Source organism: Strix uralensis, chromosome 1, assembly GCF_047716275.1.
Source record: "Strix uralensis isolate ZFMK-TIS-50842 chromosome 1, bStrUra1, whole genome shotgun sequence".
Classification (NCBI taxonomy): Eukaryota; Metazoa; Chordata; class Aves; order Strigiformes; family Strigidae; genus Strix; species Strix uralensis.
Genome location: NC_133972.1, coordinates 40,119,756 through 40,138,320, shown reverse-complemented (window position 1 = coordinate 40,138,320; position 18,565 = coordinate 40,119,756). Strand labels below are relative to the sequence as shown.

The window sequence follows — 18,565 nt, the reverse complement described above, 5'->3', positions numbered from 1 at the left end:
TGGTTTCAAATTATTAGAGGCCATGCTAAAAAAAACCCCAATCAACCAAGATTAATAGAAAGATAGACTGTCACTGCTATAATAAGTGCCAATATAGTAAAATGGCTGCTCCATTATATTTTGCTACAGTGAGAAATTGATATACTGACCAAGAGATCTCATTTACGTTTTATAAGTCTAGTCAGAATTGAATGTAATTGTGATTACATGAATGCATCTATCCCTCTTTATATGAAAAAGTGTGTTGTGAACAATTTGCTGTCACAGATTGGCACATTTAAAATTGCATACATTATTAAATAATAGCTTATGTATAATTTTATTTGTTTTCAGAGTTACAACGTTCATGAGATAATCATAGAGAGCACATTATGTATTATCATTAAACACATTTTTGCCACAAAAAGTTGAGAGCATTGGTAGAAAATTCTATGGCAAGTTATGTGAAAATATTTATCACCTATAACCATAATTTCATAAAATCAATGTACGCTTTATGTAATACTATGTCAGCAAGTTCCTTCTTTTTGCAAATATCTTTTGCTCTATACTTACGTATGTTTGTAGTTAAGAAGTGCATCAAATGCTTCTGTGTGTGTTTGCAATGCACCGGAAAAATATTAGTTTACTCCTACAGTAACTGTAATTATCAACACCACTGGACCCAAGAATGGGGAATTACAAGATGTTAATTTTAGCAAATAATTGCCCTCATATTTTTCTACCTAATGCTGAACATAACATTAATTGGTATTTACCTCCTAATGTTTACAGAACACAGACTGTATATTTCAAAGACATAATCCTTACCAACTATATATTGACTTTTATTTCAGTGTCTATTATATAAATTAGGACTCTGTTGAATTCTTAACTGAGGAACAAATGATAGTAACTTTATTTAAATACATGCACAGTACCGTGCACTACAGAATGATGATGTACTATTTTTTTAATGGATGAATGAATCAATAGAAAAATAGATTTAATAAATCATTAACATTTTAAAGTCTAGATAAAAATGGGAAATCATGCATTTCAAGCAAAGTTTTACTTTTTTCCTGTTTGTTTTTTGTTGAAATCTCTGAGAACTTAAGTCATGCAGAGCTGAGAAGCAGCTCATTCTGAACAAAGAACAATGTTAAGACTGCACAAAAAGTTTTGATTGAGACTGTTTATATGCAGGACTGAAAAAAGTTGCCATTCTTGGACTTCCCTTCAACATTAGACAGTGCTGTGCAAACCTCAGACAAATCCCTGTATTATGATTTCTAAGCTGTCAGGAAGTCTCTCAGAGGGCTAAGAAAGTAAAAACCTGAGCAACTGCCTCCCCAAAATTTATGATAAGAAATGTTTTGATTCCAGACAGCAGACTACAAAAGGGGAATAGATAACAGTTTATCCTTCCCTTAAGAGATTAATTTAGGGAATGAGTAAATTATGGATGGTATAAATTTATAAATAATAATGACAACAAAATTAGATATGTTTAATTTTCCAATATTTAAAGTACACATCTGTGTCTAAATGTTTAGAATATGTGTCTATGTCTACCAGCTTATGAAAAAAATGAAAAGTGAGTATTTACTTGCAATTAATTTAATGTTTTTTCCAACCCCAACATTTGTCTGGACATTGCCATCATAATCAAAAGAACTGTAAATTTTCAGAAGTGAGTCTACTCCAGTGAGCTTGATTAATTATGCATTAACCCATTTCTCTGAAGCATCCTTCTCTAAATCTTTGGTGGGAAATGCACTTTATTAGGCATGAGCTTTGGTTTTTTGTGTGCATATGCACTATACTATCAGTCAATATGCAGAATAATTTGTTTGCCACGTGACAGAGATATATTGCTCATTAAAATAACTTTAGCGTTTCAACAAACAACACTGATGGCTAGTTTTACAAGTATTATTATCTTCACTCTTAGCATGATCTCCTTAGCCTTATAGTTTTTGCTCAAACTTGCACTGACTTTCAATCTTACAAAAACTTACAGAAGAGTAATCATGATCATTTCAATACTGCACACATTGTTAGATGTTTTCAGCAGGTACAATTACTCACATACATAGGAATTATCAGAACAAGAGATAAGATTTTAATGCTTAGCTGAATAAAAATATTCTCAGGGTAGAAAGAAATTATAAATTAGAAGTACAGGTTAATGAGACCTGTAATAAACTCTACTCTGAAACAGGTCTAATTGGCTATTGATGTGAAGATGTTGGATTCAAGAGATACTATTGAACCTATGGCATATGATCATTGTAGTAGAAAAAGTTGAAATGGAAAAGAGAGAAAATTCATATCACCCATAGCATTCTCTTCCCATATTCCATGGCAGAATTAGCCCATAGATTAGTAAATGGTAACGCATGCAACAAAAAATATGCTGTATCACTTTATGTAAACATCTGCTTTCATCATGCAAAATGCCTACAAAACTGTGACAATATTTTTTTTCTAGTAGCATAGTTTTACATTAGCTCAGTTATGGAAACTGTTAAACCAAAATCCATGATTTTGCAAGTAGAAGTTCTAAAATTCTCGAAAGATTTCCAGCATAAATATTCCAAAGCCTAACAAAGCTAATTAGTTTTCTAAAAACTAAACTACACAGGCTTATTCCTTGCTGTGGTTCCTTGTTCTTTTGATGATAGAAGAGAAAAGACCGGTTTTTGGAGGAGGTCCCATCAACATGGGGGCTTGGTTCTTGTGAGTAATTTTTATCTGGGGGAAGAAAGAAGAAAAACAATTATCCCTCCAGCTAGTTCAATTCCAAGTATCTGAGATGCCTGAATTATCTTTCTATGCAACTTTCAAACCTTCTTCATTTAATCAAAGATGAAATGAAAATACCTGTATTTGTAATGAATGACATTACAAATGCAGTAAACCAATCCATGTGTAATCATTGTTTCCACAAATACTTTAAATTATACACGCAATCAATATACACGCAATCAATATTAAAAATCATGCAATAAAATACATGCCAATATGTGATCTTACTTTCTGAGTGTGGGATTTATTGCTTGCTGTTGAGTATTTTACATATCTACAAGATGAATAAGAATTTAAAAGTTGGAAAGGACATACATGCTGACAGAGCAAGCTCTTGCCTATTATTAAGATATAAGTTATGTCTTTGTATGCTTTATTTATACATCTAATCAAGCTGTACTTCTCTTTTAACACAGGACACAGCTTAATTTCAAAATAACCATTATGAACAGAAGTAAAAAGTTAATACACAAAAAAGGTCAAAAAAGATGAACTATCTTTCTAATTTGTTAATTGTTAATAGAATAGACTCAAATATTGAAGACTATTTAAAACACTTTGTAAGACTGCTCTAAAGCCACCCGTTTTGATTTCTTTGATATAAAACTACGAATCACCTTAAATGAGACAACCTTAAAGTAGATTATGTCTGCAATTTTCTCTAATTCAAGTCTAAATTAGAGAAGACATTTTATGAATGTATGCTATGCTCAAAGCTAATTGAAAGCAATTATCAAAGTGGCATTTTGTCTGTGACTTTAAGATACATTGTAAGATAATAAATGATTCTCATTATGTAATAAAAAGGTCACATCTTGCCTTTGGGCTAGTGACGCTAAGAGTTTTTCAAAAGCAATCCGAGACATTTTCTTTAGTGAACTACGACTAATACAAGAACCATCACTTATTAAATATCAGTTGTCACCTGCATAGTACCCACATCAGAGATGGGTATTCCTTTCAAAAAGAAACACCACCTCATTAAAAACTGGAAAAATATATCTCTTGAAGTGCATACCTGACATTTTCAAGTTAAAATGAATATCCTTCACTTGTCATTCACTAATAGTAATGAAACAAAAAATGTATGTCACATGCAGACGCTCATTAAAATATAGATCAGGACATTTCTTGGGGTGGAAATTTACTTTACAATATAAGGAGACAGAAACATAAAAATCTCAACAGAATGAGTGGGTTGGTTTAACTCTATTAAAGCCTTTACTTTACTCTCCAAATGCTCATTTCCACGCCACCTTAGTTCATTAGTCCCAGATTTCATACACACCTCTTTTGTCAACATTGTTCACTAGTATCAAATTTAGCATACGGGGTTTTTTTGGCAACGTAGATTAATTTCACACAGATAATAATAACTCTTGCTTTCAAAGACTGGCATCAACATATTTTCTCACAAGAAATACTGCTTCAGGCACCACTTTTGAAGCCAAATCTGTAGTTGGGGTAAATTGGCGTTATTCCATTGATGTCACTTTATACCAGCTGATGATCTGGTCCTGGAAAATCGCCTCAAGGATTTTTGTAACTTTCACATGCTTCATAAGACATATTTTGGGTCTCGGGAACAGTGATGACATCAACCTCATCCTGAAGATCAATACATGAAGTAATCTGCAGCTGCTGTGATTTTTTGAGTCATAAGGGTTCAGTTTATTGCAAGATTTAGCCATGATGTGGCAGTAGGAACAGCCTCAGAGTTTCCTTTCAGAGGTAAATCATAGTATTTCCAATTTACAGTGAATAAAAGAGCAAAGCTCAAAAGACGGCTTTAGTATGAAGAGGTGAGGTAATCCTGAGACCCCATGCATATTGCATGTTGGATCGGGGCTGTTCAATGATGCTGAAGATGAATGTAATTACATATTGAGAAAATGTTTATCATTTGTAATGTTCTTTTTTGGCTTGAGCCATCTGTTTCAGAGACCATGACCTCTTCAGTATGTTGTATCCTATCAGCTGAGATCAGCTAAGATGCCTGAACATGATTAACCACTCATGTGCACGGGGATGGAGTCCTATATGCATTTCTGCAAGACATATTTTCAACTGTTATAAACTGGCACAATTCCAGGGGTGTAAAATATATTTTACATTCTGAAAATACAAAAATAAAGTGTAAACTTAAAGTATATTTTTTAGTTATGCATGGTAGCGTATGTTAACATTGCATTGGCTAACAATAGCAACTGATTCCTACTGGAAAAAAAAAAAAAAAAAAAAGATTAAAAAATCTTATCTTTGGGTGATAAAAAGAGATCAGTATGTTTGCAGTACATGCTAGACCATTGCACTACCTTGCCCGAAATAGGCTAATTTTGTCTTTTTCAAGACTCTCAGGCACTTCACTTCTGCTCTGGACTCTCACTTCTGCTTCTGTTTTCATAGTGGCAGCACTGCCAGAGTTGGTGCTGTGAGTCTGGGTGACAAGTGACAGTACACACTTTGAGATGGGAAGTAGCACTAAGGGTCTCAGAAAGAGAAACAGCGTTATAGGTCAAAGCAGGACTGAACATTGAAAGTGCTGTATGGGAGACTGAAATGGACAAAAAAAAAAATAATAGAACAATCTTTAATTAAAAGCAAGCAAGATTTAGGTTAGTTAAAAATAAAGAAATAATTACTTATAGCTGTATATAAGTTCTGTGTGTGTGAACATGGAATGTCTAAAGACTAACTTTTACCATTTAGTTTCTCTTTTATTCAGCAAGCAGCCTCATGTCTTTTTTAGTAGAAGCACAATTATAAAAGCTTTAAATAAGACCTATTTTTTTTTTTTGGTTTTCATTTTTCCTAGGTGAATCTGTGATTTACACAAACACATACACAAGAGAAAAAGAGATTGCTCAGACAAAAATCCCAAAAGCTCAAACCCTAACCTAAGATATTTTTAGGAACTGATGATACCCTGACAAACATACTCATACAAATTACTATGGAACTCTGGAAAATAATTGAGATCACTTACTCAGTTTTATTGAAAATATATAATAACTTACAGAAAATATGGAGGACATTTTAAATATAAATTAGGGGAGCACCTGAAGTGCTGCTGGAGAAGAAAACTTCTATTTGGTATATTTGGCTCAAATTTACATTTAAACATAGGCAAAATGAGGAAATAACAAAATTTCATTTAGAGGGAAAGTAAACAGTCACATGAATTGCTAAGATATTGTGGAATTTTATTGTAAGCCTGATGCACAACATTATAGGCTAAACTCAAACTGTTGAAGCCAATGGCAAAACTCTCATTCACTAACTGAAGCCAAGAGTTTATCCTGTGAGCTCATGATCACACAGATTTAAAGGGCTTGTATATCTAGGAAACAGGTTTAACAGAAAAATACTGCATTTGCAGTTTCAAAATCACCTTTCCAGTATTAGAAAGTGTGTCCCATGATGTATTCGTGGAAAGGAACACCAGATCTAATTAAAAAAGAACATAATTCTTAAAAGAAAAGATGGTAATTGCTCTTCATTGGTCAATAGCAAATTTTCCGATAAAGGAAGAGCCTGAATTTGTGATCCTAAAGATATTTATAAATGCATAAGCCAGACATTTATTTGTTTCAGGAGCAGATCAAAGTTTCAAAATATGCCTTGAAGCCACATTAATACAATGGATCCACTAAATGAAATGCAGTGAGCATCAGTAATTTTAGTGTGATAACTATATCTTTTAGGTTAATCGGTTTTGCTTTTATGTTCCTTTTTCTACAGTATGTGCTGGTTACCTATGTGTTCTTGACTTCACAGAATGCCTAAATGTTTACTATTAACACAGACATGATGCTATAAATACAGATACTAACTACAATGCTAAATGACAATAGAAAACTGGAAACACATATAATCATCTCTGCTTATAATATTTCAATTAACGTTAAAGAAAGAACTCCTGTATTTTAAGGACAGAGGGGAAAAAAAGGGCAGAAAAAAAAAATCAAGTTGGATCTATTAGTTTACAGTCACTTTGTTCCATGCTATCAGCAGGGTGTGGATGCTGGTAGTTTTGAGGATGTGAGGGTTTTCCCACAGTCTAGAGGCCCATATGCTGCTCCCCTTACAGGAAATGGAGGGATGCAACACCTCTACATCACAGGAGTACCAAATACTTTCATCTTCCCATAGGTGATCAAGAGCTGTACTAGGTATCATGATATGAATAAGACCTATAGAATGTAGGCAGTGCTAAACCAAATTAACCTGTGCCTTGCATTACGTGGCATTTTGGTCAAAATCTCTTCAGATCTAGACCAGTTGTTTTAAATATAGCATTATGCAATGCATCTTTTAAATAGATTTCTTAACAATATTATTGTGCAAAGTGCAATCAAATCTAATCAGTTTGGCATTAATTAAGCTCTAATAATATACTCTAGTCTCTCTCCTAAGTAGTGTGATCCGTTTCCCCTTCACACAGGTAGATTGGAAAACATTATGGTGTCATCATAATTTTTAAACATACCGAGAAAATGACAGAGCTGCAAAATTAAAATAAATGATTAATGGCATTTTTTTCATGTTTTGTACTAATAGGTATCACTGAGGTTTTAAATTAATAGAGCTGTCAAGCTCAGGGTTGTTACAGATCCAGTGCAGAACTAAAATGGAAATTATGTATTCCACAGACACCTAAAGATGACACTTTGGAATATTTTAAATTTTAATTAGTAGGTGCAATTGTTTTTTCTCCCTCCTCCCTAAAACCACTGCAAATTAATTGGCAATTAGTCACAACTAATTCTTTTCTTAACAATCTGAACTGGAAAGAAAGGTGCATTACATGCTAGAGTATTTGTCTGGGGTGCAGAAAGCACACATGCAGTAAATTGCTTTGTCAATTACAAAAACTACTTTTGTGAAATTAAGAAAAAAATATGCATAGGTAAACAAAACTAATTAACGTGCAGTGTACCTGTGAGCACAAAAAATAATGCCCAGCTGCAAAATAAGGTGTTAGAAACTCAATAAATCACTTTGGCCATGAAAGACAAATGTGTGCACATTATTGCTCAAAAGGGCAAAAAATCTAGCATTTTAGAATAACACCAAAACTTTTTCTAGGGATTGACCTCCATTTAGGGGTTAACTATGTAATAATTGTCAAATATTCTACTAAAATCAGTCACCACATCTAGGACCCAGTTCCTCTTTGCTCTAAGGAATCAGACACAAAAGTTTAAATTCTCCCATTATAAACAACTGATAAAATATTACTACATTTAGTGACATGGAAAGAAGGTATTTTATGGAGTCTAAAATACAGCTGCAGATTCTTCATGTGATCTATGGGTGTTGGAGCCAATGAATCTACATGAAAGCAAATCTGTGACTCTCTTTTAGTTTTCTCACCCAGCCCTGGCATACAGTGATTATTAGTAAAAGCTTTTTTTGTTTTAGTTCTTGTTTCTCTCTGGATTTAACTACAAAGGTAGGACTTCACTAGGACCTCTGTGTTTAGGCTCATGACATCCCTAGGAACTAAAGGAAAGGCTAGAGAGGAACCATTCGTTCATAACTTATTTTTAAGATGCATTGGAATGATAATATTTTGAAATATTATTTCTTTTCATTATTAAATGGCTTACTACAAGTATTCTTATCAGTAAATAATTCTAAAAATACTATGTGTTTCCCATGTCTATGAAACTATACTTCTGGCAATCCATTAGGTGGGCTCTGACTATGGATTTTCTTTTTTGTTCCTTCATTTAGGCAATATTCTTGCATCTTCTATAGACATTTATGTCTTTTACTTTTAATCTAATGTTGCTAGAAGTTTGACACTCTTACAGATATGATGCCGACCAAGTCAGGAATAGATGAAAGAACTGAAATCCCAGTTATTTCTAATTAAGATGGAATATTCTTATGGATTTTTCAAAACAATGCTAGTAATTTATGTAGCTAAATTGAAAGATTACTTTTCTTAAAAAAACCCCTGATGGCTAAAGCTAGAAGTTTATTGAATTAACTTGAGAGTCTTTGAAGTTTCATTACTATTAATGCCCTGTTTGGAAATCAGGTGAAACCATAGATATCTTTCATGTTGCTATATTTGTCTGGGAGAGCTCTGATAGAATTTCCTCTTCAGCTAATCAAACGAGATGTTTAACATAACATGAACATTATCATCTTTCCTTCTCCCAGAGACGTCTCTATAAAAAACAGTGAAAACAATACAATTTGATGTTCAAATTCTGCATCTTATTATACCAGAGCAGAGTGACTTTGTTAGACACTGCAGTCTGCATGTATTCAACATACGGAATAATTCTGAATGACAGATCTTTAGACCAAGCCACTCACATTTTTAAGCATGCACAGGACCTACAGGAACACATTCCTGCTCTCATCTAGAAATGCTAGGTGCATGTGCAATAGAAGATCATAGAAAATGTTAAAAGAAGCACATGGTGATTTCTTTAGTACTAAAACTGATAGCAAGAATGAAAAATCACAGATCAGAGCTTCTGCGGAATCACTGCATTGTCTATTGCATCCCATAGTATTTTCTCAGAGCCCACACTGTCATTTTGGGGGAGCATGATCTCTATATGAATGAGAAGGGACAGCTGTCAGCAACTCGTGCTACTTGTATAAAACGTTTTTTCCAGTCAGAAAAGAGAAGTGCAAAGATAAACTTGTTGATACCTTCAACAGGAAATCAACTTTCAAGCCTGCATGTTCAGTATGCATCCCATACATAACGGATTTGATGCAGAACTTGTTTTCCTTAATATGTGTAATGGAATAGCAGGAGAATTGGTTGAACCTGATTTCTTGAAAAATCATTTGGAAAATACTCTTATTTGTAACAAAATCTGAAGTAGAAACAGAGGAGGACTTCTGAGCTTAACCACTGGCACCTTGGGTCAGGATTGATTCAATACCTGCCGTTCATATGAATTTTTTTGTCACTTTGTCTCTGTAAATTTTATACGTCAGTCCATAAAACTACTGAACTTAGATGACACCAAAATTCCTGAAATGACCATACCAAAATAAAATGTGTTATTTCAACTTACTAAATGACAGTTGGAGAAGGAAGGATAGCAGGTTTTCTTTTAACAATGGCCTTCTAGATGGAGCACCAAAGAATCAAAAAGCTGAGACTCAGCTGCTGTGTTTAACTGATGTATATGATCTGTGCAACAGAACAAAGTGCAGCAGTCTCTCCCCTAGAACTAGTGAGGTGGTATATCCAAGCAGGCCAGTACTGTGTGGAGACAGTAGCTTCTGTCCTTAAAGCCATACAGCTAATGAACTAATAAGTGCTTTCCCTCAGCAACCTAATGCAAAACAAGAGGAAGCATGGGAATGTTGCCACGTCTCTGTGCTTGATGTAGGAGTGCCAGCATCTTTGTATATGAGCCTCAGTTCCTTGTAAGAGCTAGTGAAAGAAATTTCCTAAGAGGGGAAGTAAAAGAAAAACCAAACTCTCATGTTTCCTAAGGAACTAAATTAATTGATTTCTTTATCTGATCATTTCAACATTTTCCATTTAAAAACTGGTCATTAATCATTCACTTTCAGGAAACTTTGGGAGATAACTGCAGTTTTGCCTCTAGAGAAGACAAAAGGTCACAATTCTTATGTTGATCTCATATCTTTTTCTGAAATATGACCTCTTGCAGGTTCAAATAATTGGCTACATAGTTGGCTACACATAAGAATTTGTTTTGATTTTGTGGGGTTTTTTTCAGACTCTGTTTTTGGATACACATCACTGAGATATCACCCTGATACTTATGTAATGACATATATTTTGGCTTCCAAGCAAAGGCCCCTCTGAAGCACACACTTAGAAATCAGATAAACCTGTTGAGCAAAAGCTAACATCCACCTTTGCCATTGTCTCAGGAGGAATTCCTAGCTACTTTGCAGAGAACTTCAAGGAAAAACTGTAGTATTTTAGTTAGTGTAGTTAGAATTAGTGGGGAGGGAGTTGGACCATACATGTTTTTTCCTTTATAAGATGTAGAAAACAGAGCGGGTTACATGTACAATAATGCAAGGAGCAATTACAATAAATACATTAAGCTCCCATGGTGAGAAAAAAAATCCTGAAAAATTAATAACATAAAAAATAATAGTAATTCTATATCTAAATTCATAGGGGTGCAGTAGTCTAGACAAATAGTTCGTGTATTTTCTCCTCAGAGGAAATAAATACATTCAACAGTGTAGTTTTCTCGTGTAACGCAAAGTCTATTCTCTTAATGGTATAGCAAAAAGGATGGGTTCCACAGAAAAGTATATGCCATTTCTATCACCTTTAAAATGGTACTTCAACTGGACAGCAGTAATTATCAGTAATAATTCACTGTTTCCTCAAGACAGTAATTGAAATGTAAGAACTGTCTCTTTTTCCAGGTTTGTCCTCAATCGTACAGGCAGCTTCTGCTAGCATTATCAATCAGATAGCAGGGATTTTGCACAGAGCAAGCAATCAAGACAAAAAAAGCACATGTTATTGTCAGCATCCATCCATAAGTTCTCTTCTGTAATCTGGCAACTGAAAAATTACATGTCTTTTTCTTGAACAAGTAACTGCTGGTTTCAGTACTGTTGCTCTGTACTGAGCCATAGCTGTAGAAGACGTAAAGATAATGGTATCTCTTAACTCCAAAAGGTTTCCTGGAATAAATCTCATAAAATCCCCACTGTTCTGCCTTCACACAGTGTGTGTTCACATGGTTCTCCTCTCATTGCAGCATCTGAGCACTTACCGTAGAGAATTAGAGTTCAGGCACTCTCCCCGCTGTTCAGCTGTACACTATGGTGTATCTGGCAAACATGAATTATCACAACCCTTTTATTTCATCCTAACCCATACATTATTAGCTGCCACACCTGTTAACACCTTACTGAAGGTGCTCTTTTTTTTGTGTAGCCTTTAATTTTTCTACAGACATAAAGTTCATGAAAGTGATCCAGTACCCTGGTTTGGAGAATTACTTCCATCTGTAGTGGGATTTGTTCCTTGACACATTACTGGTTTGTTATACTTGCAAGCTGCAAGGTTACAGCAATTCATCTACTTAAAAACACAGGTCTTCTTTAGGGAAACAAAATGAGTAAAACTGTATATTAAAACACATTATTAATACTAAACTAAACAATAAAAAGCTTACATTTCTTCAACATCTCCAAATGCTTGGTTAGTCTCTGTAATTTATTGGAGACAGATGAAAATGGAGAGTTCTTAGAGCTACACCTTGTGCTGTCTGTAAACAGTTACTCAAAGAACCCCCTCTGAGTAAGCTCCTTCCCATCCTATCCCATCCTATCCTATCCCATCCCATCCCATCCGAATTGCTGTTTACCTGCCCTCACTTCATATGGGTGTGCACTGAAACAAGAGACTAAGTAATTTTGCTTCATTTCTCCTTTGAGCAGTAAGGATTTTTTAAAATATCAGTTCTATTGTATAATTTAATCAGCACAGTCAAGACTTCAAATTTCAATAAAATGTCCTTGATATGAACTCTCAAAAGCACAATGGAAAATCTTCCTAAATTTTTAAAGAATCATTTGTTACTTTATACAATTTAGCATCAAAACTAACATTGGCTCTTTAAATCTGATACATCATCATAAATAAATGATCATATTGGGTAAAGGGATGCTGGGACTGCACCCTTTGAGTATTTTCCAAACTTCTGAAATAAATCCCTTTTTATTCCATCCTAACATGGGAGAAAAAACCAGCATGATAAATCAAAAATGAAATGGGTGTTGAACTATATAATAAGGATGTTGAACTATATAAGTGTGTGAGGATGTTTGCATGTCTTAAGCAAATTGAGTTAATGCTGATGACAATGGTTGTCTTTCAAACTGAAAGATTCTGTTTCTGTCATCGAAGAAGTGAAAGAAAATAAATCAGTTAATATTTCTGATTTTAACTTTTGTTACTCATTTAAAGAATTCCTAAATTTTTTGTTCAGTGCTCTTCCCAGAGCATCCCAGTATTCCCGATACTCCCAGTATGCTTACCGTGCAAGGGGTTTGCATCCAAGGTTCCCCATCTATCTGCATAGGCAGAGACTTGCTGGTCCTAAAGTGATATATTTCATAGTATAAGTAACTAGACAAAATTGATAAATGTATTTATTAAGGAGAGATATATGTGATGGCACATACATATAATCCTGATTTACCCCTAAACTTCTATGTAATCTCCAGTATCACCAAACATGCTTACAAAAGTAATCTAGTCACTTAGTAGGCATAGTTTGATTTTCAACACACAAAGCAAAAACATTGCAAACATTCACACATCTTGCTAGTAATAAGCAACTCTCTCATGGGAGAATAGTCTGTAATTTGTGAAATAAAGAGTGAATTATTCAAGAACTTCAAGAATAAACCTTATTAACTGAAAAGACAAAGGCACCTCTGATATTTTTTATAATTTAGACTGAAACAAATTTTAGCTCTATCATCATCATTTATTAGAACCATAAAAGATGTATTTACGCTTCTGTCTAACTGTGGGTTAGACAGAGCACTCACATGACAGTTGTACTACATCCAGAGGTTTTAACATACCATATTATAAATTCAAATTGTTAGTAAAGGGGCACTGATTTTAACATAAAGCTACAGCCAGTGTTCCCTGTCTAGTTTTGGATACCACATTAAGAAAAGTATAGACAAATGAGAAAATAAAAAAAAAAGGAAGATTTTTTTGGGTCTTTTCCAACCCTATATTTCTGCATTATAATAGCTTGCATACAAGACTATTAGAAATAACATGGAGTAGATACATTTAATAATGGAAAAATAAGACAACTGAGCACTCATGGTGGTCAACGGAAATTCTGGCTTGCATATTATTTGAAAACAACTAACAGTTCATGGGATTATCCAATGTCATATATGGCCATAAGTGGAAGAAGGGAAGAACGTTCAATGAGCTCTCACTTTATAGGTTTGGAACGGTTCTGAGTCTTTTGCAGTTGTGGTGCCTCTAATGTGAGATTATAAAAATTATCTCTTGATATGTAGACAAGGTTGGAATGCCTCTGCAATCTTATCTTCCTCATCCACAAGAGAGAGTACTTTTGAAGGCAACATCACCTAGTCCTTGAGGAGAGTCTCAAAAATATGCTTAAGGCTTTTATTGATGTTCTTCTGTTTTATGATCATTTTAGGCTTTTGGGGTTTATAATTGCATATCTTACGATTTTATTAAGATTTTGGAAAACTCTTCCTGCAAAATTCTTCACTGAGGAAGAGGTGAACATCTCTCTCTTTTCCAGTCCTTATCTAATCCAAAAATTAGAATAATTATTTTTTATTTGAGTTCTAATCCAAGTTTCATCTATTGTGAATGTTCTGGTCACTTTTAGCATAGTAAACAATAAAACTCAACTAAATTAGCGTGCTCTACGATTAGTGGTTTACACGTACCAACACATTTATTAATAGTGACTTGTCAGTGTTCCGTAAATAACAAATAAATTAAAAACAGAACACTTTGACTTCTACAGATCAAAAAAAGTTTTACAAATACTAATTACATTCTACTATTCTCTGGTGAGGTATGGATTATAAATGGGTTAAAATGTGTCAAAGTAATGTTAAATGACTTTTTGATCAAAATTGTGCAGAGTGTATGTCAATAATAAAACCCAAGATGTTCATGCCTTACTCCTTCTGCTTCAACTGCTTGACAGTATTTCTTCATAGGATGCCACGACAGTTGAATACAATGTGTGAAGACTGAATGTGAACACCCTTTTTCTAGTTTTTTTGACACATTTAAAGAAAGGAAGATGTATGGCCATAGAATAAGGATGGAATACATATATTTCATACACAAAAATCTTTCACAAGAAGTACAGTAATTATGACTATTAAGCTACTAAAGAAAGAGAGCTGATAATATATAAAACTTTACTGCTTCACTAAAACAGTGCAGGGTAAATTAAAGCTGCCAATACCTAATGACAACAGATGAGCACTGGGCAAGCCTTCTTCCAGCACTTTTCAGACCTGTGTATATCTGTCCCATCTCCATGGCTCCTTCCAGGCCAACCACTTCCATAAGCTGGTCACTTAGATCTGAAAAAGTTGAAAAAAAACCATTTTGTCTAGACAGCATTTTGACAGTGGTCATCCTGGCTAACAAGAATTGTCAGAAGACCAGCTGATAATAAAAGATGTGGAGAAATGAACTGGCAAAAATAATGATTCCTAAGAAGTGATTGTAAATTTAAGGTTGGACACATCTGGGCCTGTTGTCACACCATTCTAAAAAATCCTGACCAAAATGATTCTAAAATATAATAATAATCTCTATGGTTTATTATAATACATACATACTGAATAAATAATATTATTATATGAGAAAACAGGAGATACTCCTTCATTTAGGTTACCTGACACTCATAGAATGAGATGTTTGCAGTTTAGAAATTGATGCTGACCATTGTTTCAACAGATATGTAAAGTCTGGTAAAGGAAACGTCAGTGCTCCAGACCCTGTTGAATTCTCTTCTATACAATTCTTTCCAGATGATGTGTACAACTCTAATTCAGCCTTTGTGTGCGTGCATTATTAGTCTTTAATTAGGAGACCACATATTATTTTTTGCATTGCATCTTCATCTCAATTAGTGCACAGATTCAATGCAAAAAGGGCAGAAGAAAACCTTGTATCAGCAACTATTCATCTAGCTTTCCTTAACTTTGTAGTACTTGTTTGCACCCAGCTCTATAATTTTGTTTCACACTGCTTTTTGAAGACATAGTATTCTGGCATTAAACCTCAAAAAATATTTAAATAAATAATGTCTCTGGCAAAATAAATATTAGTTTGCTTGACTTCAAGGAGCAAGGACAAATTCTGTCTAGAATTTTGGATACAAAAAGAGATACAACCAGAAACCTAAACAATAATATAGCAGTCTGGTTTGAGAAGCAACCAAGCAAGGTAATGAAATATCATCCAGAATCAACTAGGATGTTTTGTATGAAATGTTTTATATGCTCCTGTTTAAGCACATGTTGCCAAGACCAGATAGAGAAGAAAAAGAAACATTTTTTTAGCTGTATATTACGTGTGTTTTATAGATTGGCTGTTAATATGTTTCCAAAAGGTACACTATTTGGTGAAGCACAGTCATGAGCTAAAATGTTAGAGTCTATCATCACACTGAAAAAAAAAAAAAAGGAGAGCACATTACTCTTTGTGTATTTTAAACCCTTCAACCTTTAATGAAGGTAGAATTTCATGCTAATTATCATATCTATGAGACTAGTCCAAAGTTTCAAAGGGAGTCTTTTCTGTTCACTTCTTTAGGCTTTGAATGAAGGTAATTAACTGAAAGAAGTACTGTGATGGGGGGGGGGGGGGGGGGGGGGCGGAGTATTAAAAGCAAATAGGATTTATGGTCTGGATTATTCTGCTTCCAACCAGAAAACCTGATACTATCCAAAGCCTTAATTTTTCTTCTTATGCCTTCTTAATATTCTTTGCTATTTTCTTTTTCTCATCACAGTGACATCAGTTCTATATAATATCAATCAACAAAAATAATCCCTATATTTTCCTATTAAGGAAAAACAGTAAAATGGACAAAAGATTGAAATATACAATATGATTAATTTTAATGATACATTTTTATACTTTGCATCCCTGTAACACATGTAAACCCAATTTTGTGTCTAGCTTTCTTCTGAATTGTTTTTCTCTTCAAATGTTTTCCTTAAGTTACTTACTTTTAAACTTAACTGAGATTTAAACAAATTCTGCTTTTCTTGACAGCCACAGGGATTTAAACGGGAAAGTCCTATTCATTTGCAAAAGCTATTATATTATAAAAGCACACAGAACTTTATAGATGTACTAAATCATTAAAATGTTTCCAGCCAAAGAAAACATCAAATTCTTATTCACTGGGTTATTAGAAAATTATTATTTTTTAAATGGGAGAATAATTAAGAACAGATTTTTATTACTGACAGCTCAGGCAACATATGCAAGATTCAGAATAGTGACATTTGCAGTGATATAAATTTGATGCATCATTTTTCAATAGCTGTGAGATTACTGCCAGTAACAGCAGGTTACTAAGGGCCAAATCCTGCCCTTTGATCTATACCACACATCTCAAAAAATGTGGTATATTAAACATTGGAAGATGGAACTGAACAATATTCTTATCTACCAAAAAAGTGAAGCCTTTTCAAAAAATTCACATTTGCAGTGGCACATTCCCAAAGTGGGGTTATTTTAGGCCAAATATTAGTATTTTTAGAATCGTGCTTAATTTAGACATAACCTTCCTTCGGAAGCAGTAAAAACTAAAGCAAACGTAACATGCAATTATTGGCTTAGGGTTAGTTTGTGCTCCTGCCCTTGCTAATATATTTGACCTGATGCTTTTGCTTTTGTGTAGTCATATCCATTTCAACAAATCCTTGAGCTATATTGACTTTGACAAGAACTCAGAGTGAGCAAAAGTGGAAAAGGGAGTGTGTATATTTTAGTCCCATTCTTCAAGGTTGTTACATGGCTATAGGTACACTGGTTGAATATAAAGGGTCAAGACATCAATGAATGGATTACATTTGTTCTTAAAAGGTCCCCACCAAAGACTCTGAAAGAGACTAAGCTCTATTAAAAGAGATCAGGTCTTCTATTAAATTAAAAGATAGGAAAGGGGAAGTCATTCTTCATTCTGGCGGAAGGTTATCACTGATTTCTCAGAAAGATCTGTGCTGGCCTCTGTACTGCTCATCATATACCCCTAAATAATCTGGAAATAGAAGTAGATAGCGAGTTACTGAGGATTCAACGAAGTAAAGACAAAAGCCAATTATAAAAAAAGTTTAGGAATTCTACAGTACTGAGTAATGGGGCTATATAGAAGCAGCAAATTCAATACATGTAACTTAATACCCATGAGGGGAAACAGAACTAGCTACATGTAACAGAGCTAACTACAGATATGTAGACTGTTATACACATATATATTACATTTGAAATGGTGTGTGTGTGTCTGTGTGTACATGTCCATATATACACGCATATTTATTTTGTTGGGCTACAACTAATACTGTCATGCAGGTATTAAGATTATGGAGTTACTGTGGCTACTTCTGTGAAAATATCAGCTCAATTGTCAATGGTGATCAATATCATCAAATATTATGATTGGTATCCATACAGTATCGAGTTTGTAGTTCCAGTCCACTCAGCAATGCACAGGAGGAAATAAAATAACTGGAAATGACAGAGCAACAAACTTGGTAGCAAGTATGGAGGAGCTTCTGTATGAAAATAAATTAGACTAGGACCCTTTAGGAAGTAAAGGGATGAATAGAGGAAAGATGGGAAAATGATGAGTGTCATGGAGTAGGTGAAGACAGTACTGTAATTAAGTATTTGTCAAAACGTAAGAACCAAGGAGTTTCACAGCACTTCTAGAACAAGTAAGAAATCCTGTTTACGTAACACTTTGTTATATCATGTTGCCATAGTAGACTCTAAAATTCCCTAAATCACAAACTGATACATATTTGGTAGGGTGTCTTAATGGAACAGTCACTGTAAGTTTGCTCTCATGCTTTATTTTTAATCATGCAATACAGGTTGGTGTTAGAGGTCCGATACTGAGCAACACAAACTTGTGGGTTGACCTAGTATCACTGTTCATGTTGTCTTATACATTTTATAAATTGTAGACCAGAATAATGAATGCTGCTGTTCACTAAACATGATTCATCACTTAAA

At 34.1% G+C, this 18,565-nt stretch overlaps 1 protein-coding gene across 4 annotated transcripts in view; it reads right to left on the bottom strand.

Moving 5' to 3' along the window:
* Positions 1-303: 303 nt before the first annotated feature.
* Positions 304-18,565, bottom strand: part of DGKB (diacylglycerol kinase beta) — a 356,801-nt gene continuing 338,539 nt past the window's right edge. For all 4 annotated transcript variants that reach the window (XM_074863476.1, XM_074863493.1, XM_074863484.1 and 1 more), the window contains 3 exons: positions 14,769-14,889; positions 12,817-12,877; positions 304-2,736 (listed from right to left, as the gene is read on the bottom strand). In XM_074863476.1, coding sequence (XP_074719577.1) covers positions 2,629-2,736; positions 12,817-12,877; positions 14,769-14,889 — 290 coding nt within the window. In that variant the 3' untranslated portion in view covers positions 304-2,628. The remainder of the gene's footprint in view (positions 2,737-12,816; positions 12,878-14,768; positions 14,890-18,565) is intronic.